This window comes from Stegostoma tigrinum, chromosome 1 (assembly GCF_030684315.1).
Source record: "Stegostoma tigrinum isolate sSteTig4 chromosome 1, sSteTig4.hap1, whole genome shotgun sequence".
In the NCBI taxonomy this organism is placed as follows: Eukaryota; Metazoa; Chordata; class Chondrichthyes; order Orectolobiformes; family Stegostomatidae; genus Stegostoma; species Stegostoma tigrinum.
This window is the reverse complement of record NC_081354.1, coordinates 162,279,327-162,301,460: the sequence shown is the minus strand read 5'-3', so window position 1 is coordinate 162,301,460 and position 22,134 is coordinate 162,279,327. Positions and strand designations below refer to the sequence as shown.

Below are 22,134 nucleotides of genomic sequence, written 5' to 3'. Positions count from 1 at the left end.
CTTTTTGAAAGCCTCCTGTTCTGCTGTACACTTTTTCTCGAGAGGCTGCTTCTAGTCTATTTTGGCCTGATCCAGCCAGATTTTAAAATCTGCCTTACATTTTATAAAAAGGCATTTCAGATTAGAGTATTTCTCCTTTTCCATAACAAACCTAAAACGCATGGTGTTGAGGTTGCTCTCACTAAAATGCTCCCGTCACCGTCACCTCAAACAACTGTCTGTCTTCGTTGCCCAGGAGCAGATACAGCACTGCACAATCCCTTCTTGGGCTATCTGCACATTGACACAAGAAGTCTCCATTTCAAGAATTCTGCCTCCTCTTAACTCTTTATACTTATTATCCCAATTCAGGTAGTTGAAACGTCCTAAAATAATTACATTATTTTCACACACCATAGTACATTAACTGCACATTGCACTTCAATTGCCTGCTGACTACGTGAAGGAGCCTACAATATACTAAACAGTATGACAGGCCCTTTTTATTCTGAAGTTCCACACACAGAGGCTCATTTAACAACCTTTCCAAGATATGCCTCCTCTTTACTGCAGTAACTAACTAACGTGACACCACCTCCATTTCCGCATCCTCTACTATCCTGCCTGAAGATCCTATATCCTGAAAAGTGACGTTGTTATTCTTGTCTCTCCCTCAACTACATCTCATCATCACATCAATATCACAGTTCCAAGTGTCAACCCATGCCCGTGACTATCTCCGAAATATGGCTGATTTCGGATTGAATCATTTGATAAAAAGGAGACCATGGATAAAACGACTCACTTTTCAATCATATTCATGAAACAGAACTGAATAGGTTTTTGCAACTCACCTGACCATCAGTGATGGAGATGACATTTGTTGGAATGTAAGCAGATACATCACCAGCCTGAGTCTCAATGACAGGAAGAGCAGTAAGGGAGCCACCACCGAAGTTATCATTCATTTTGGCTGCTCTCTCCAAAAGACGTGAATGCAGGTAAAATACATCACCAGGATAGGCTTCACGACCTGGGGGACGACGTAGCAACAGGGACATCTGGCGGTAGGCGACAGCCTGAAAAAAAAATTTAACTGCACTTCAAACAAGTCCTAAATAGGAGGAATAGGGCAAAGTATGTTATGTATGTATAACGATTTTAAGGATTTGATTAAATAAGCAATTATCCCTGAACTTCATAGTTAGGCTAGGCCTGGTCTCAATCAGCCTCAGCAACCACATTTCAAAAGCACGCAGCTCAATTTTCACTCTTTTGCTTTAAATGAAAAAGCAGGGGAGGGGGCCACAACTAACTAGGAATTATACTGCCATTCTTTCACTGCTGCTGGGTTGAAATTGTGGAAATCCCTCATGACAGCATTGTTGATCTATCTATAGCACATGGACTGCAGCAGATAAAGAAAGCAATGCTGACCTGCCAACAATGCCCACACCCTGTGACAGAAGAAAACAAACTAACATGTTGAGAAGTGACTGAAACAGAGATTGGCATCTCTTGTGGGGGGAAAAAGGGCCAATTCAAGGAGCAAATGGTTTGGGTACAGTCAAGATGTATCAGCTCTAATGCAAAAGGCAGGAGGACAAATAAATCCAGAGTACTCTGGATGACAAAAGCAAGTAGAAATTAACATTAGAAAGGAAAAAGGTGTGGGATTGAAAACATGAAACAGAATCAAAAATCAGGAAGGCTGGGGGCAGGTGAAAAGCAAAAAGAAGAACTGTAAGAAAACAACAGCAACTAACAAAGGGAGATCCCAAAGTCTTCTTTAGGCATATGGTCAGGCAAGAGAAGCTAGGAGGAGTTGGGTTAGAAACCCAAAACAAAAAAGGGATTTAGAGGATGGCAGGGAGTATGGCTAAGTTATTAAGTGAATACCTCGCACCTGTCTGTACAGGAGAAGAATGCTGTCCAGGTCAGTCACAGAGGGAAAAAGCCATCACTAGAAGGGATCAATATTAATAAGGAAGAATTCTTAGACAGATTGTTGGCACTTGAAGCCAACATCTGGAACTGGACGAGATGCATCTGAGAATTTCGAAACAAGTGAGGGTAGAATTTGCAGAGGCACCTGCCATATTTCAATTCTCCTGACTTTGGGGATTTGCCGAAAAACTGGAAACTTTCCTTCATTAAAGGCCTGATATATTAATAATCTGGATGTGTGTGGGGGGAGGGGACAGCTTTCAAGGTTGCAGATGACACTAAATCTGGAAGAATTGGGAAGTGAGGATAGTGCAGAACTTCAAGATAACACTGTTTCAGAAATAGCAGGAACTGCAGATACTGGAGAAAATTTTCTAAAGAAGGGTCTGGGCCGGAAACGTTAGCCTTCCTGCTCCTCTAATGCTGCTTGGCCGCTGTGTTCATCCAGCTCTACACCTTGTTATTTCAAGATAACACTGACAAGTTAGTGGAACAGGCAGTTGAGGGTCAACACTGACAAGTGAGGTAATGCACAATGATCTGGAAAACACCAAAAGTCAAGTAAATAGGGAGTACAATTCTAAGAGGGGAGCAGGAGCACAGAGATTTGGAAGTATATGTGCACAGATCACTGAAGGTGGCAAGATGAAGAATAAAGAAATAAAGTATAGTGAGTATTCAGCTTTACTAATGGGGGCATAAAGAACAAGAACGAGGTGATGTTGAACTTCTAGAAGTCACTTATCAGAACTCAGCTGGAGTACTGGGCAGAGTACTGGAGGCCACAGAGGAAATGTGTGAATGTATTGGGCAGACAGTACAGAAGCTATTTACTTGAATGGTTCCATGTATGAGAAACTTCAGCTATGATGATTTTGGGACTGATCTCCCTGAAGAGAAGGTGACTGAGGAGATCCGATTTGAGGTTTTCAAAAATCATGAATTGACTGGATACAGTAGAGATAGCAAAGCTGTTTCCACTTGAAAACAAAACAAAAAAGTGACGGGTAAACAAAGCAAGAGTGATGAGAGTAAAATCATTTTCACACAGCAAGGTATCAGCGTATGGAACGCACTATCGAGAAACGTGAAGTGGGCAGTGGGAAACCAGAGGATCAGGAAGCTTACAAACACCAGTAGATCAAAAAAAAGAAAAGAATAAAGGGAGAAGATTAAATAGGAGGGAGGGTAAGCTAGCCAGTAATATTAAGGAGAACTCTCAGAGTTTCTGTAGATATATAAAATGGCAAAAGACGACAGTGGACCACTGGAAAATTATGCTGGAGAGACAGTAGTGGGGAAACAAGGAAATGGCTGAGGAACTAAATAATTACTTCACATCAGTCTTCACTGTGGACAACACGAGTAATCTCCCAAAAATTCAAGAGAGTATGGTGGCCAACACCAAGCAAAAGTTGCTAGTAAAAGTGATTTGACTTGAAGGTGGATAAACCATCTGGACCAGATGGACTACACGCCAGAGTTCTAAAGGAGATAGCTGAAGAGATAGTGGAATCGTTACTGGTGATCTTTCAGGAATCACTTTAGTCAGAGGGACCCAGAGGACTGGAAAATCACAAATGTGAGACACCTTTCAAAAGGGAGTAAGGCAAAAAGATACAAAAATACAGGCCTAACTTTGGTCATGGGTAAGATTTGAGTCCACCATAAAGGATGAGATTTCTGAATATTTGGAAGTGTATGGTAAAATAGGGCAAAGTCAGTATGGTTTCATCAAGGGGAGATCTAACAAATCTGCTAGAATTCTTTGAGGAAGTAACGAGCAAGGTAGAGCAAGGAGAGCCAATGGACGTTATTTATTTGGACTTCAAGAAGGACTTTGACAAGGAGTCGCACAGGAGGCTGCTGAGTAAGATAAGGGCCCATGGTGTTAGAAGCAAGGTGCTAGCACAGATAGAAGATTAGCTGTCAGGCAGAAAGCAGGGATAAAAGGGTCTTTCTCATGATGGCAGCTGGTGACAAGTGGTATTCCGCAAGGGTCAGTGTTGGGATCACAAATCTTCATTTGTATGTTAATTATCTAAATGAAGGAACTGTGGGCATTCTGGCTAAGTTTGCCGACGATACAAAGATAGGTAGAGGGACAGGTAGTATTGAGGTGAGGAGGCTGCAGAAGGATTTGGACAGGTTAGGAGTGTGGGCAAAGAAGTGGCAGATGGAGTACAAATGTGGGTAAGTATGAGGTCATGCACTTTGTTAACAAGAATAAAAGCATGGACTATTTTCTATAAGGGGAGAAAATTCAGAAGTCTGAAGAGCAAAGAGACTTGGGAGTTCTAGTCCAGGATTCTATCAAGGTAAACTCTCAGATTGAGTCAGCAGTCAGGAAGGCAAATGCAATGTTGGCATTTATTGAGAGGACTCAAATATAAAAGCAGGGATGTATGACTGAGGTTTTAGAAGGCCCTGGTCAGGCCAAATTTGGAGTATTGTGCGCAGTTTTGGGCCCCATATCTCAGGGAGGATGTACTGGTCCTGGAGCAGGTTCATAGGAGGTTCACAAGAATGGTCCAGGAATGAGAAACTTAACATATGAGGAATGTTTGAAGACTCTGGGGCTATCCTCTTTGGAGTAGGAAGGATTTGGGATGTGGGGGGGGGGGTTGTCTGCGATTCAATTGAAACTTAGAATACTGAATGGCCTGGATAGAGTGGATGTTGTGAAGATGCTTCCATTGGTAGCAGAGACTAGGCCCAAGGGCACAGCCTTAGAGTAAAGGGAAGACCTTTTAGAACAGAGATAAGGAGAAACTTCTTCAGCCATGGAGTGGTCAATCTATGGAATTCACTGCCACGCTGTGGAGACCAGGTTATTGAATATATTTAAACTGAGACAGACAGGTTCTTGATTGTCAAGGTGATCAAGGGTTATGAGGAGAAAGCAGGAGAATGGGGTGGGGGAACTTATCAGCCACGATTGAATTTGGAGCAGACTCGATAAGCCAAATGGCTAAACTTCTGCTCCCATGTCTTATGGCAAAGCAGGCAGGTTTTGCTGAAGCATTCAAAAGGCCATCACATATTCTTCTCTGAATAGAAAGGATGGGCAGGGATTTTTTTTGGGGGGGGTCAGGGGGGATAAAGAAAGAGGGAGAAGAGTTATCTGGCGCTACACAATAGAGTCAGATCAGATAATCAGGTGTAGGTACTACTGGCCAAGTGTGCTCCTTCTAGGATCCAGGAAAATCTCAGGAGGTTCTGTCATGCATCGGGTGGTGTGTTTATGGAACAAACTGGCAAGGAAGGCAACATTTAAAAAGGCATCTGGATGGGCCAATGAATGAAGGGTTTAGAGGGACATGGGCCAAATGCTATTAAATGGGACTAGGTCAGATTGGGATATCTGGTCAGCGCAGATAAAGTGGACCAGGGGGTTTGTTTCCATGTTGTATAGCTATAACTCTACAACAAGTTAAGCTTATTCCATGCTTCCAGACACTTGTGAAAAAGGGCAATGTTGATAAAATGCCCTTCTGCCAATAAGTCACAACTGGGCAAATATAGAAATGGCTCAAAAGTTAGTCAGGAGAGGAAAACAGCACTGACCTGTTTGGACAAATCATCATAGATAATCAGTGCATGTTTGCCATTGTCTCTGAAATACTCGCCCATAGAGCAGCCAGAATATGGGGCCAGGTACTGCAGTGGGGCAGCATCAGAGGCTGTGGCAGAAACCACAATGGTGTATTTCATGGCATCTAGAAGATAAGTCATAAACATTAGTAGAATTATTAGGTGCATGATAAAAATCACCATAATGACTTATAGTGCAGAAACTATTGCTTATGACTCAACTACCTCTGACCATAACCACCACCCTCAATCAATTCATCCCTATATTCTGCTGTATAGAAACAAAGTAGTAGGTTTATTACGTTGGCTGATCATCCATCTCAATACCCTGTTTGTGGTTTTTCCCTGTATCTTTCGATCCTTTTACTCCCAATAACTGATGCAAAACATTCTTATTTGAAGAGGAGTCAACCACGTTATGGCAGAAAATTCCATGAGTTCACCACACTCTCTCCTTATCTCAACCTTAAATGGCTTATGCCACATTAGGCCTGAAACATCAGCTTTTGTGCTCCTGAGATGCTGCTTGACCTGCTGTGTTCATCCAGCCTCACACTTTGTTATCTTGGATTCTTCAGTATCTGCAGTTCCCATTATCACTCACACATATGACACATTATTAGACTGATGAGGCCTGATTCTTAATTCTCCAGTCATTAAGAACATCCTTTCTACTTTTACCCCGTCTAGCCCTGTTAGAACATTGCAGGCCATGAAATTCTCCTTTGTTCATCTGATCTCTAGTGAACAGTCCTAACCGATCCAACCTTCTTTGAATGTCAGTCTTACCACCCCAGGAATCACTGGCAAACCTTGCTGTACTCTCTCCATAGCCAAAACATCCATTCTCAGAAGGAGACCACAACTGCACATAACACTGCAAGTTTCAACTCACAGAGCCTGTCACAAATGCAGCAAGACATGCCTGCTTCTCTGACTGTACCACAAGTCTCTCAATGAGGACCAACATCCCAGTTGCTACTTTACTGCCTGCTGCATCTACAGGCTTATTTGTAGTGACACCCAGGTCTTCTTGCACCCTCACCTATACCAATCTAATCACCATTAAGATTATCTCTCTAGATTTTGCTCCCAAAGTAGATGACCTCACATTTATCCACATTACATTTCATCCACCATGCATTTACTCACTTTGTTAGCTTGTCTAAAATCACAACTAACCATCTCTGCATCCTCCTCATAGCTCTCCCTCCCATTCAGCTTTGTCATCTTCAAAACTGGGGATGCTACATTTAGTTTCCTCATATTAAGATTTTAATATACATTGTGAATTGCTGGGGTCTGAACATTGATCACAGCACTGTCTCACTACCTACCACCTGCCACTTGGAAAAACACCCAGTTGTTCATGTTGTTCCCAGTCTTTGAACCAGATCTTTATCCATGCCTGGACACTACCACAAGTCCTGTGCACTTTAACATTACGTTTTTAATGCAACCTTATCAAAGCCTTGCAAAATCCAATTAAACCCCATTGCTTCTGCCTCATCAACTCCAATTGTTACAGCCTCAAAAAATTCAAGTAGATTTGCAAAGCAAGATTTCCCTTTTTTAAAATCCACACTAACGCTGTCCAATTCTGTCACTTCCCCACCACCAGTACCGCCTCTCCCCAAATAATAATTATTGCAGTTCATCCAAGAATTCTTTATATGTTTGCTATTACCTATCCATCAACCTTTTGTAAGTAAAATGACCTAATTTATCATGACCAGCTCTCACCATCATTTTTCTATACATTCAGGACTGCAGTTTCGAAATTAACTGTCACACTGCATCTTAAATGATGAATTTTTATCATATATGGTCAATCCTCCCCACACAGGTCCTCACACAACTAGACTATCAATTATTCCTTTCTGATTACATAATACCCACTCTAGGATGGCCTATTTAAGTTGTTTTCTCAACATTAATCCAGGAAACTTTCCTGCTTAATGCCCTTTGCAACATTACAAATTTGGAGGTCTGGACATAAACCCCCAGCATCATTTTCTTCCCCAGATGCTTCCAAGCTCTACCACGGATTCTACTTTACTGAAGCCAATATCCTTCCTCACTATTGCGTCAGTTTCTTCTTTAACCAGAACTACCCCACCTCCTGTTCGCCTGAACTTCTTAAAAACTGAATACCCTTATAGATATTCAGTTCCCACCCCAGTCTTTTGTTTCTTTGCTCATTCTCCACTCTTCTCCCTCCCTGTGTAGGCTCCCATCCTTGATGATTTCCTTCAATAACCCATGAGTGTCAGTGCCACCTGTACAAAATCCTCACGTTTTAAAAAATCAATTACTCGATACAAATTCCCACCTGCATCTGTCAGTCTCTTCACCAGCTGAGCCACAGTGGATCTTTTCTGACCAATGGCAACATAGATGCAGTACAGCTTTTTCTTTTCATCAGTGCCGTCATTGAATCTCTTCTGATTAATGATGGTGTCAATAGCAATACCAGTTTTTCTGAAACACGTTACAAAAATCATTTCAGTAAGAACAATTTTGATAGCCAAGCTATACAGAACATAAACGGCAAGTACATTAATAACCCATAAGGACTTAATTCATCTCAGACAAGACAGTAAGAACATGAAGTGGCTTCCACGCCTCTAGATTAAACAAGAAGAAACAATACGAGGATGATTTTGCAAGCATCTAATACAGCAATCCCAAGCAAAGCAGGCTCATCTCCATTGAAATGATGCATTGACTCATCATCCAAGAGCACCCACATTTGCAGGCTTCACTCCATACCTGCAAATTTCCATTCAGATCACAGTCTTTCTTGAAATACTTATCCAATGTTTGCTAAGACAATATTAAAAAAGTGTTTCAAAAAGAGCACTGAGACAGCTAATCAGGCCACTGTACGTTGTACCTAATTTATATCAAGAACCTAAATTTACCAAAACTACTTTAACACAATTTTAGAACTATTTTCTTACCCAGTCTGTCTGTCACCAATGATAAGCTCTCGCTGCCCACGGCCAATGGGAACTAGACTGTCTACTGCTTTAATGCCAGTCTGCATAGGTTCCCGTACTGAGATCCTGGGAATAATACCAGGGGCTTTCAGTCCCACACGTCTACGGTTCTTAGCACCAAGTGGACCCTGTTAGAGAAAGGCAAAGTGTTGTTCTTTGAGTGCCAAACTCTGACAAGCCAAAGAAAGGAACTAAAAAGATGATATGGTAATTTAGTTTGATCACCCTAATGACACTGCCTGGTTAAGTTTTACTAAGTGGTCTTTGGACCTATTACAGCCCAGAGTCCAAATTTTAGAGATCCCTCTCAAATCCCCAAAAAAAAACTGATGCTCGATCAACATCAAGGATAAAGCAAAAGACAGCAATGTGGAATGAATTAAGAGGGGCAAAAAGAGACAAACATTTATAACTACTTGGCCAAAATACCCAGTTCTCTACTATACAACCACAAGGTAATCTTCAGTAAAGTGAAATTTTTACCTACATTTAAAATGAAGTAAAAATAACAACGTTAAAAGTAAACGTTCTGACAAGTACTATCAAGAGTTATGTAGTCCCGATATATTCAGGACGAGCACAATTTCTGCAAGCTCTTTACCTTTCCGTCAATGGTATTACCCAGAGCATCTACAACACGTCCGAGTAGCTCCTCTCCTACAGGAACATCCACAATGGCACCAGTTCTCTTCACAATGTCACCTTCCTTGATTAGCTTGTCATTACCAAATACGACGACACCAACATTGTCAGGTTCCAAGTTCAGAGACATTCCCTGAAAGACAGCAAGTGAGTTGAAAGGTATGGATTTCCCTTGGAATATTGTTCTTTACTTGCTGCCAGTTCTCCAGTAGTGGCCATTCTTTATCCTAGACATTTACGTGTTGGCAAATAGTTCACCAAAGTGGTCATCATGAGATAAATTGTTGTCACACTACCTCCACACGCACACACAAATTAAGAGAAATCTAACAGCTGAGCACAGAAACACCAACTAAATTATCCAAGCCAAACATTAAAATTTCTTCTGGCACCTCTACAATAGCTGCATCAGGAAACCAGTTAACACAACATCTTTTGGGAATCATGTGGGAGCCTATGACATTAAGATCTATAAAAACGTAGTGGAGGTCACAAGAGAGTAGAACGATCAGTTAAATATTAAATATCAGCTATTAGTGATGCTTAGCTGCCATTGCACAAATTTAACTGTAAAGATTCTACATGTAATACATGCACATTCATTAAGTTCAGTATACTATTAACTTGTCACAAGCACTTGAGTTACCTTCAGACCAGAGGAGAATTCAACCATTTCTTCAGCCTGTACATTTCTGAGACCATACACACGAGCGATACCATCACCAATTGACAGCACACGACCTGTCTCTTCCAGGTCAGCAGAAGCGTCAGCTCCCATGATACGTTCTTCCAGAATGGAGGAAACCTCTGCAGTACCTAACAGCAAATATTAGAGGTGTAGCTATATGGCAACAATGTTCATTTGAAGCTATTTGCACTTTGAGCAGAGAAGGCTGAGTAGTCTGATGAGTTTTTAAAAAAAAATTAACATTGCAACACTTTCAAGTTCTTTTAAGTGTGATTATCAGGAGTCAGCAATAGGTGCTAGGAAGTCACTACTAGAAGATGTGAGTTCCTACCATCAATTTAAAGATCATAGGCTCAAAGAAAAAAATTGGGGGAAAACATCTACCTGGTTTAGATCCAAAATCTTTCCCAGAGGAAATGGCAAGAGAATTGGATATATATTCCAATCTGTCTTTTGGATTCACTTTCAGGATTATACAGGGCCATGAGTTTAGTGTTGAAGTGCTCTAGCCACCAGAGATGGCAGAGTCAATGGTTCAAATGGGTTCCTTTAATGCAGAAAACTTTTAGGATTCTATGTATCAGAACAATCTGAACCCAGGTTATGGATTCTTGAATAAAAATTTCCTGCAGCTAGCAGAAACTGCACAAACCAATAATCCGGATACCTACTATAAGCTAAGCATTATTATACAATAATAAAGATGCACGAGATGCGAAAAAAATAATCAGGTTACTGATAAGCCACATCAAATGCAAGTGTAATAGTTAAAGATTAAAGCCACTATGGGTTTTAGTATTCTTAAAACAAGGGCACTTAATACTGTCATAGTAAACTAAAAATTAATAATGGAAACACAATTAGAGGAAGGCCAAGGCAAAAATGTGGCTGGACAGAGATGTTTACATTTCACAAAAGCATGAAATTAGTCCAATTAGTAATAACTGGTTCATTAACATAACATACAGCCTATGCTTTAACATAATAGAAATACACAACACAAAAGGTGGTCATATAATTCATTGAAAGTGTTGCCAACAACTAGCCATCTCAGTTAATCTCCATGCTACTTCAAGGATCAGTGCTGTTCACAATCTATATAATTGATTTAGCTGGGGGGACCAAGCGCAAAATTGAGATTTGCTGATGACAGAACAAGTTAAGACACAGGAAGCTTTAAGCAGAATTGGACAGACTGAATGAATGAGCAAGATGGCCGATGGAATAGAGGTATAAAGTTAATCACTTAAAATAATTAAGAATGCTTCTTAAATGGGGAGACGTTCAGACATGTTGGTGGCCAAAGGGACCAGGGCATCCTTGTTCACTAAAAGTGAACATGCAGGGCAAATAATTAAGAAAGGCAAATGCTGCGTTATTATTCATCTAACTGATGCTACAGCACAGCACTTAGAAATACAATGATTGTAGAACAATATGCCTTCACAAAGGGAAAAATTATTGCTGACAAATTTATTATTTCTTCAAAGAATTCTAATAAGCAGGGTATTTAATGGGGTAGCAATGGATATAATACATTAGGATTTTCAGCAGGTTTTTGACTATGCTTAGGCTACTTAATAAGAGACGATCGTGTTGGAGATAGCCACATTTTCAGAATGACAACCTGTAATAGTGGACTATGACAGGAATCAGTGTTAGAGACAATTATTCACAATATGTATTATTGATTTGCATGAGCTGTGACAGAGTCACTTGCCTATGTTTGCAGACATGACAAAAATATATGGTAAGGCAAGTGGCGACAATGACTAAAAAAGTCTACAGAGGACCAGACAGGTTAAGTCAGCGGATGAAAACATAAAATAGGAATCCACATACATAAATCACTAAAAACTAGGAATGAACGCACAGGCCATTTGAGCCTGCTCTGATATCCAATAATGGTGGATCATACAAGTCAGTACTGTTTCCACTTTCTCACCAAATCCTTTGATCCCTTTAGCTCTAAAGAACCAAGTTCAGCAAGTACAAGGTAAGCCAAATGGAATGCTGGCCTTTATTTCAAAGGAAACAGTGTAAAAATAGCGAGAATTGAAAATTATTCAAAACACGAGACAAGACACTAGTAAGACCACAGCTAGAATATGGAACAGATTTGGGACCCGATTTAAAAAATATACTGGGGTCGAAGACAGTCCAGAGAAGGTTCACAAAGCAATCTTGGGTACGGGGGTATGTTCCTTTGTGGAGAGGTAGAATACGTTGAGCCTGTACTCATTGGAGTTTTGAAGAACAAGATAAGATCCTATTGAAACACACAAAGGTTCTTGGGGGACTTGGACTTCTCCCCTTGCAAGTGTGTCTAGGACAAGAGGTCAGGGAGGAATTCTGGAGTCAATCTGTTGCATTCTTTGCCAGAGGGCTGCTGAAGCTAGATTGTTCAGTACATTCAAGCGAGACAAAAGACTTTTAGTTAGTAAGGGAATCGAGGTTATTACGAAAAAGAAGTTGAGGATAATCAGTTCAGCTGTGGTAGATTCAATAGGCTGGTTGGTTTACTTCTGCTTCTATGTTTTATGGAAAAGATCTGAAAACAGAAGATGTCTTGCTGCAGTTGTATAACACCATAATATATTGTAACTGGAGTACCGTGTACAGTTTTGGTCTCTAAGGATATACTTGCAAAAGAGGTTCAACCAGGGTAATCCTATCACACAATGACTCTGAAAGGGTGGATGCTGGGGAGTTGTTACCGTTAGGCAAGGTGACTAGGACCCATGGGCTCGGCCTTAGAATTAGAGGGGGTCGATTTAGAACGGAAACGAGGAGACATTTCTTCAGCCAGAGATTGGTGGGCCTGTGGAATTCGTTGCCACCGGGCGCAGGGGAGGCTGGGACGTTAAATGTCTTCAAGGGAGAGATTGATAAATTCTTGATCTTGCAAGGAATTAAGGGCTATGGGGAGAACACGGGTAAGTGTAGTTGAAATGCCCAACCATGATTAAACGGCAGAGTGGACTCGATGGGCCAAATGGCCTTACTTCCATTCCTATGTCTTACGGTCTTACAAACTGGTTGAGGAAAGACTGATCAAATTCGGCTAATTCTCAAGCTCCAAAGAAAAGTTAATGAAAGTTAAATACTCTTACAGGTTTCTCATCTAGATAAACCTCCCAGGCAATGTCTTCCATACTCTGAAATTTCTTTTCTGTAAACCTCCTGCCTTTCAAATTAAAATTATTCCTATTTGTTATTGACCCTTTAACTAAGGAAAACAGTTGCTTTCTATCCTACCAGTGTACACCCCTCATAATCCTAAATACCTCAAATCAGGTTCCCCATTAACCACCTTCACTGAAAAGAAGGTAACTTGATTGCTAAAACAATCCATCCTAGGCAACATCCTGGCGAATCTTCTCTGCATCTCGCCACTACAATCACATCCATGGCCAGAACTGCACACTGTACTCCAGCTGTTGCCAAACTGAAGTTTTGTACAGCTCTAACAATCTCATTACCAAAACCAATAAAGGCAAACATCCCATGCCATCCTATTAACCGGTCCGGCTGCCTTCAGGCGTCCCAGGGTCCCTTTATTCCTCTGGGCAGCCTTATGTCTTGCCATTCATCGAGCCTTCTTAGCCGTTCAAAAGTGCGTCACCTCATTTATCAGGATTAAATTGCATCTGTCACCTCATCTGACCAATCCATCTATATGCGCCTGTAACCCAAGACCACCTTCTTCACTATTCACTTTGTCTGCAAACTTTTCTCTATCATTTAGATACAGCACTGATCCCTATGATACACCACTGGACACAAGCCTCCAGCCACTCAAATGTTCCTGCGATTTCCAGAACTCCTCCACCTCTGCTGGAAAAGAAGTTCTCCTGTAAACTCCTACTCACCCCAAGTTTATGTGACCCATTTACAAATGCCTAAATAACAGGGAGCAGGATGTTCCTATGTACCTAATCTAGATCTCTATTTAATTAGTAAGGTTTTCCTGCAACCACCTCTATTCTAAAAGAAACAGCAAATATTCTACTTTGACTTGTAACTGAAACTTGCTAGTCTAGGTAACATCCTTGCAATCACAAAACACCCTCTAAGGTAAACATTTTTTTGGTGCAGTGCCAAAATCACATAAGATGTACCAACTTCCAACCTCAGTCTTAGCCTTGAATAACACATCCCATATGTGTTGTGAACACCTTTTCAGCTTGTCTAGCCATCTACAAGAATCTGCACTCCACAATATCTCAGCTGCTCTACAGTCATCAATATTTTAACATCTATTTTGTATCTTGTGTTGTTAGTTCAGACCTTCAATTCCATTGGACCTTCAGAGGCAATCAATTGTGCCAGCCACTATAAAAGAAAGTATGGTGGGTGGGGGGATGGGGAAGAGAAGGGAGAGAAGAAAAGGAGATTGGCAGTAGATAATGATACTCAGTTGGTTCAAACACATTTAGCCAAAGGGCCTACTTTAATGCAGTAACACTTGTGATTCTGAGAAACAACCCATCATTCACATGAAAATAACATTCAGTTAATGAGAACCCGGAAGAACCGCGGATGCTGGAAATCAGAAACAAAAACAATAAACTACTGGAAAAGCTCTGGTCTGGCAGCATCTGTGGTGAGAAATCAGCATTAATGATTTGAATCCAGTGACTCTTCTTTAGAACAATTCTGAACGTTTCAAGTCCAGTAATCCCTTCAACTCGATTTCTTTCCATAGATGCTGCCAGGCCCGCTGAGTTTTTCCAACAGTTTGTTTTTGTTACATTCAGTTAATGACATGGCTGAAGTCAGTCAATGAATATAAATACAATATTAAGTCAGAAGAGACAAGGTGTAGAGCTGAATGAACACAGCAGGCCAAGCAACAGAGGAGCAGGAAAGCTGACATTTCAGGTCTGGACCCATATTCAAAAATCGGGGAGGGAAAGGAGATTCTAAAATAAATAGGGAGCGCAAGTGCAAGGAGGCTAGGAGACAGACAGGTCAAGAAGGCAGGGATGGTGTTAGTAAAGGTGAATGTAGGTGATGAGTTAGGATGGGAGTTGATCAGTCAAGGGAAGGCAAATAGGTCAAGGAAGCAGGGATGAGGCTGGTAGGTAGGAGGTGGGAAGAGCAGATAGGTCAAAGACAGACAGGTCAGAAAGGCAGGGACAAGCTGGGCTGGTTTTGGGATGAGGTCAGGGGTGGGGAGATTTTGAAGCTTGTGAAGTCCATATTGAGGCCTGGATACAGCTTGGCCTGCTGTGTTCATCCAGCTCTACACCTTGTTATCTCAGATTCTCCAGCATCAGCAGTTCCTACTATTTTTAAAATCAGAAGAGAATGGTTTATTGTTCATACAATTTTTTTCGTCTATTAACAGTGGACTATGAATCTCTACAAATAGTAAGTTAGTCAAAATCCTTTTTTAAGAACTGACCTGTCTTTTGTAGCCATGTTCTTGAAGTGTGAAGATCCTTGGTGCCTACAAAGGCTGCAGGAAGGGCATGCTTCGCCACCTACAAAAAACAAATCAGAACTTAAATACACTTTCCCTAGATAACCCAGAACATCAGAAAGCTTGTAGAATTTTAGAGAGTGTAGGAAATAAACCTCTTAAACAAGGTTAACAATACAATACTTCCAAAATGTCACTTTCATACACAAAATACAGATCACCTTTCTGTTGAAAGATTGTTGGTAAATTTTGTTGTTACATACTTAGACTGGGTCAGTGACAAGTTTTAAATTTATTATCTGGTTCAAAAATAAAGGTTTCTGTACTCAGGAAGCACTACCTGAGCCTCATTGTCTTAAAAAGCAGTGAAGCCTCTCCTGGAAGTAATCACTAAAAACTATGTAAAATGTCAAGAATTCAGCCTGTCAAATGTTCTGAGTGAACGAATGGATTAATAATAAGACTTGCATCATTCACAATCTCAAATATGAAACACTTTATCGTCAATGAGTGACATACTTCTGAAATGTAGTTACTTCCATAATTTAGAAAGTGCAGTGGCCAATTTACAGAAACTTATACAAAAAGTAATAGAATGATAAACAGACAATGTGCTTTAATGATGTCAGTTGAGGAATACAGTCCAGCAGTGAGATGAAACCTGCAACCTTCTGACTCTTGCCCCAAATCTTGCCAATGGCACAAAGTTGGGGAACAGTGGACAGCTTGGAGGGCTGTTGTAGGTTGCAACAGGACACTAACAGGATGCAGAGCTGGGCAGACAAATGGCAGATGGAATTCAACCCAGAAAAGTGAGAAGCGATTCATTTTGGAAGGTCAAATTTGAATGCAGAATACAGGATTAATGGCAGGATTCTCAGCATTGTGAAGGAACAGAGGAATCTTGGGGTCCACATCCACAGATCCCTCAAAGTTGTTACCCAAGTTGATCCTATTGTTAAGACGGCATATGACGTGTTGGCTTTCATTAGTAGGGGAATTGAGTTTAAGAGCCACAGGGTTAGGCTGCAGCTCCATAAAACCCTGGTTAAACCACACTTGGAATATTGTGTTCAGTTTTGGTCACCTCATTATCATCGGGATGTGGAAGAATCAGAGAAGGTTTCGAGGAGATTTACCAGGATGGTGCCTGGTCTGGAGGGCAGGTCTCATGAAGAAAGATCAAGGGAACTAGGGCTTCTCTCATTTTGGAACGAAGAAGGATGAGCGGTGACTTGATAGAGGTGTACAGATGATGAGAGGCAGAGAAAGTGGATCGTCAGACTTTTTCCCAGGGCAGAAATGACTATTACAAGGGGGCATAATTTTAAGATAACTAGCTGGATGAACACAGTAGGCCAAACAGTATCAGAGGAGCAGGAAGGCTGACATTTCAGGCCTAGACCCATCTTCAGAAAATCTCTGATGCTGCTTGGCCTGCTGTGTTCATCCAGTTATCTCAGATTCTCCAGCATCTGCAGTTTCTGCTATCTCTGAAATAATTTTGAGGTGATTGGAAGAAGGTATAGGGGAGATGTCAGAGATGTTCTTCACACAGTGGGGTGCGTGGAATGCACTGCTGGCAGTGGTAATAGAGTTAAATACATTAGAGACATTTAAGCGACTTACTGATGATAGTAAAAGGCAGGGTCATTTGATCTTAGAATAGGATAACAGGTCAACACATCATGGGCTAAAAAGCCTGTACTGTACAGGTCTAAATTCCAGAATGGTGCCAGCTGAACTACAGCTGACACCATGAATGGGATAGGATTAAAAGACATTTGCTCAACTACCCCAAATCAACATCTAAACACAGCTGAGAAAATTAATTATTTCAACCTGCAAAGTCAAAACAGATTGAGAGGTAACCCATTGTTGTTAAAAATGCAACATTTTAATTAAGAGAAAAAAACTAGACTCATCAAATGCCACTATTCAAATTGCAATAATTTAACACAAAGCTGAAGTCCCAACATAATTGTAGCTAAGGCTCAAAGGGCTAAATGCCTATTCATGTACCTATTTTGTGTTTCTAATTACAGCACAGACAAAATATATTTCAATTTTAAAGGGAAAGCAAAGCAAATCACTGATTAAATTCAGCCACACTATATTATCAAATATAACACCCAAGGAATTAAGCTATAGCACTTTGCTGAACCCATTATCAAACACTACTCAGTTAAATGCAGACTAAATAAAATTCTCCAACGTTCTTCTCTAATTTTCAATGACTGCCCATAAGAATGCAAATATCAAGTGCAAAGTAAAACCCCTTAAAGAGGATCTTTAAAATTTATAGAAATAATATTGCTGATCGAAAACACTGTAACGCAACTCAGTGTGGAAATGAAGAGACATTAAAAGGAGGACCTGACCTTCAACAGGACGTTTTCAATGCACCTCCCTTATAGGCATACATGCAACTGTTAGAAACCTCCCCGCGTGACAAGGTTGACACAAAAGGGAACAAAACCTGTGCAACGAGCGTCAAAAGCCTTGTTTCAAGAATAACTATAAGTCAATAATCAGAACGACGTTAACAGTTTCTCTTCAAAGTCACTCTGCTCCCCACCCCGTCCCACCAACTGCTTGCCCAAAATGGCGGAGGCTCTGGATTGTTTCACACGGCTCGCTGCTCCAGAACTTAGGAAAAACCGGAGCCAAGCTTTCAAAGATACTTACATGAGCTCGCTGTCTAAGCAGAGACCGGACTGAGACGGTTACCAGACGGGCAGACAGCATACTGAGCGAAGGGTGGATACTATCGTGGAAGTGCTGCTCTTGCTGCCACCTCCAAGCGGCTCCTGTTGCAAATGGCGGCTGTTGCGGCTCCTGCAAAGGTCACTTCACCAGTGCGAGGCTCCGCCCCTGACCCGGAAACAGACACTGTCACAATGACATGGGAAGGTCACCTTGTTTTCTTGAGGTTCTCCGTTTCAGTCCTCATTGACTGAGGTAGGTAACATGGTAATAAAGCAAGGTACAGATACCACTCCTTGCCTTAAAATGTAAATAATTTCATCCTCCATTTGTTAAAAATTCCCCTGTTATTTGCAGCTGCGTGGTAGCTCTGTGGGATTTTTTAAAAAAATTCATTTTCCATTAAATTCCAATGTTTGTGTTTGTTTCACTGTTTCATATGATTGTACATAACAGAATTAGAATCTTTGTATGATTATTAATTTTTATATGAATAAAAATACTTAAAAAAAAACACAAGACAAAATTCACATTCCCACTTAGCAAAACATTTCATGCATCAGTGATAATGGGAACTGCAGATGCTGGAGAATCCAAGATGACAAAGTGTGAAGCTGGATGAACACAGCAGGCCAAGCAGCATCTCAGGAGCACAACATTGCCCTATCATATGGTGGAAGCAGGTTCAATTGAGGACTTCGAGAGGGCGTTGTATGATTACTTGAATAGAAACAGTGTGCAGAGACATGGGAGAAAAGGCAGGAGATTGGAACTCGGTAAGAAAATGCATGTAGGCATGATCTGAATAATTTGATTTGATTTATTACAGTCGCACGTACCTAAATGCAGTGAAGAACTTTGATTTGCGAGCAGTATAGGCAGAGATCATACGAAACAAGGACATACAGATCAAGATGTTTAGACAGAGCGAGGCATACAAAGATACAGCTGCACTTGAGGTGTGCAAAGCAAGATCAACATTATTGGAAGTTTGAGAAGTCCATTGAACAGTCTAATAACAGCAAGGAAGTTACCGTTCTTGAACCTGTTGGTGCATGTGTTCAAGCTTCTGTATCTTTTGCCTGATGGGAGAATTTGTAAGAGACCATTATTGGGGTGGAAGGCGTCCTTGATAATGTGCGCACAACTTACTGTAGTTTGTTACAGTCCTGGGCAGAGTAGTTGCCATACCAGCCTGTTATGCACCCAGATAGAATGCTTTTGAATGACCTCCTCCACCACAACAATTCTATGATTTGTCTTCTTATAGTCTTCTTTCCCTCATCCACCAAGCTGCAGCCAATGTAAGGTACTGCATTGCAAAAAGTTGTCAGTCAACTGGTAATGCAAATGGATTGGTAATCCAGAATCTCAGGCTAATGGCATCTGAGGGCATGGCTTTGAATCCCACCATGGCAGATGGTGAAATTTTAGTTCAATATAAAAGATGGACAAATGTTGATTATATAATCACAGCCGATTTCATAAAAACTGATTCCCCAATGCCCTTTTGGAAGGAAATCTGCCGCCCCTAACCTATGAAGATGAAAAAGCATGCAGCTTAAGCATGAGTTTAAGAGTCGTGAGATCTTGTTGCAGCTCTATAAAACTTTGGTTCGACCGCACTTAGAATACTGCGTCCAGTTCTGGTCGCCCTATTATAGGAAAGATGTGGATGCTTTGGTGAGGGTTCAGAGGAGGTTTACCAGGATGCTGCCTGGACTGGAGGGCTTATCTTATGAAGAGAGGTTGACTGAGCTCGGACTTTTTCTCATTGGAGAAAAGGAGGAGGTATACAAGAAAATGAGAGGCATAGATAGAGTTGATACCCAGAGACTATTTCCCAGGGCAGAAATGGCTAACACGAGGGGTCATAGTTTTAAGCTGGTTAGAGGAAAGTATAGAGGGAATGTCAGAGGCGGGTTCTTTACACAGTGAGTTGTGAGAGCCTGGAATGCGTTGCCAGCAGCAGTTGTGGAAGCAAGGTCATTGGGGACATTTAAGAGACTGCTGGACATGCATATGGTCACAGAAATTTGAGGGTGCATACATGAGGATCAATGGTCGGCACAACATCGTGGGCTGAAGGGCCTGTTCTGTGCTGTACTGTTCTATGTTCTATGTTCTGAAGAGAAAGAGTGCTAAACACAGATTTTTATTTAATTTTTTAAAAGATTGGTTTTCTATTGTGTATAGGAGTGCACAGTCTGAAAGAAATGATTATTCAGTCAGAATTTATCATTGCACAGTTGGTGTCAGCGGATGCTACTATGCCTTGGGGAATGACTGAAGAGGGCCAGGAAGGCCCTCCCCTCACCGTATGAACTAAACAGGACCATACCTCAGTAGCAAACTGCCACAACTTTTACACTTGTTGTTTGCAAAAATGCAGCATGATTGGAGTTCAGTTATGCCTTGAAATAGATGTTAATTTCTTTTGGCAGTGTTACAGAAATAAAGGTAACAAGGTTGATTGAATGCGGTTTGAAAAAGAATGTTGATTAACTTTGCTCTAAATCACAAAATGCCAAAACCCGTGGCAATTTTGGTTTTTCAGTTTGACTGGAATGTATTTGGCATGTATAGCAATATAATTGCAACTGCAATATTTGATGTAATGTTAGTTGTCTAATAATGCTGCTTATTAATGTAAAAGAACTATTTATTACCTTTCCCTCAGGTTGTTGAAGTTGGGCGCTTTTGGGCTTACAAAACAGATGGGGAGAGCTTCCTTACTTCAAGCAAATTGATGATCAAAATTAATCAGTTGAAGTTGACAGCACTGACCTTGGAGCCATGTCCTGACACTCACAGATTGCAGTGAAACCCATTATTGCAGAGCTAAAGTCTTGCAGATCTCTGGTGATTCTGTTGAGATGACAATTAATATTTTGAACCAATGTGTCTTTTTCTTTCTCTTTGCCCGTGCAATTATTGATTTAATAGCGTCACATCTGTAGATATTAGCTCTGCTTAGATGGTATCACTCTCTCTCCCTGCTGCCAGAAAGTTGTGGGTTCAGTCCACTCTGAATTTGACACGCAGCCTTCGCTTACATTAAATGTGATGAATGCGTTTGCAATGCTTACCTTCGTTGGTCAGTGCAATGAGTATGGGAGTTGGGACATCATGTTCCAGCTGGACAGAACATTAGTAAGGCCACTTTTGGAATACTGTATTCAATTCTGAACTCCTTGCTATAGAAAAGATGAAACTTGAAAGGGTTCAGAAAAATTTACAGGATGTTGCCAGGATTGGAGGGTTTGAGCTATAGGGAGAGATTGAATAGCTGGGACATTTTTCCCTCGACCATTAGATGCTGACAGGTGACCTTATAGAGGTTTATAAAATCATTTGGGACATGGATAGGGTGAATAGCCAAGGTCTTTTTCCTGGGATAGGGGAGTCCAAAACTAGAGTTTAATGTGGTAGATTTAATGTGAGAAAGGAAAGATTTAAAAGCAAACTGAGGGGCAACTTTTTCACAAAGAAGGTGGTCAATGTGTGGAATGTGACTCGTTAACTGGACAATGGCAAAATAAAATCCATCACATTTACACCTTGCTTCATTTCCAAAGACCTAAACTCAAATCGTTAACTCTGCTTTCTTCTAGCAACACTGAATCTACCTACATCACCTAGACGGCATTGGTTCAAGAAGACAGCTCACCACCACCTTCTGAAGTGCAATTAGGGATGGATAATAAATGCTGGACAGCCAGCATCACCCATGTCCTATGAGTGAATTTTCAAAAATCATAACTCCATAAGAAATAGCAGCAGAAGTAGACCATTCTGTCAGTTGAATCTGGTCCACCATCCAGTGAGTTCCACTATCCTGTCTCATCCCATTCCCCTTGATTCCCTTACTGATTAAAAATCTTACCTCAGCCTTGAATATATTTAATGATTCAGGTTTAAAAACCGACTGTGATAAAGAATTTCACAGATTGGTAGTGGAAATTCTTCCTTATTTCTGCCCTACTGGGCAACCCCTAACTCTGAGATTATGCCCTCTGGCCTTAGACTCACCCACAAATGGGTCACATCTTTCCGCATATGCCCTGTCAAGTCCCCTAAGAATATTGTATGTTTCTCAATCTTCTAAGTTCCTGTGAGTACAGCCAATACAACTCAACATCTTCTCG

At 41.0% G+C, this 22,134-nt stretch overlaps 1 protein-coding gene and 1 long non-coding RNA gene across 2 annotated transcripts in view; one reads left to right on the top strand and one right to left on the bottom strand.

The window, feature by feature from the left end:
• The window catches only part of atp5fa1 (ATP synthase F1 subunit alpha), a 32,660-nt gene extending 14,530 nt beyond the window's left edge, over positions 1 to 18,130 (bottom strand). Inside the window, exons 1-8 of the mRNA XM_048542767.2 lie at positions 17,969 to 18,130; positions 15,263 to 15,341; positions 9,811 to 9,980; positions 9,124 to 9,297; positions 8,484 to 8,650; positions 7,853 to 8,001; positions 5,494 to 5,645; positions 834 to 1,058 (exon numbers count right to left, since the gene is read on the bottom strand). Coding sequence (XP_048398724.1) covers positions 834 to 1,058; positions 5,494 to 5,645; positions 7,853 to 8,001; positions 8,484 to 8,650; positions 9,124 to 9,297; positions 9,811 to 9,980; positions 15,263 to 15,341; positions 17,969 to 18,028 — 1,176 coding nt within the window. The 5' untranslated portion in view covers positions 18,029 to 18,130. The remainder of the gene's footprint in view (positions 1 to 833; positions 1,059 to 5,493; positions 5,646 to 7,852; positions 8,002 to 8,483; positions 8,651 to 9,123; positions 9,298 to 9,810; positions 9,981 to 15,262; positions 15,342 to 17,968) is intronic.
• A 58-nt stretch (positions 18,131 to 18,188) lies between these two features.
• Positions 18,189 to 21,792, top strand: LOC125457953 (uncharacterized). The gene is made up of 3 exons (XR_007248714.2): positions 18,189 to 18,241; positions 18,816 to 18,945; positions 20,667 to 21,792. It is a non-coding gene; the product is annotated as an uncharacterized LOC125457953 (long non-coding RNA).
• The last annotated feature ends 342 nt before the right edge of the window (positions 21,793 to 22,134 follow it).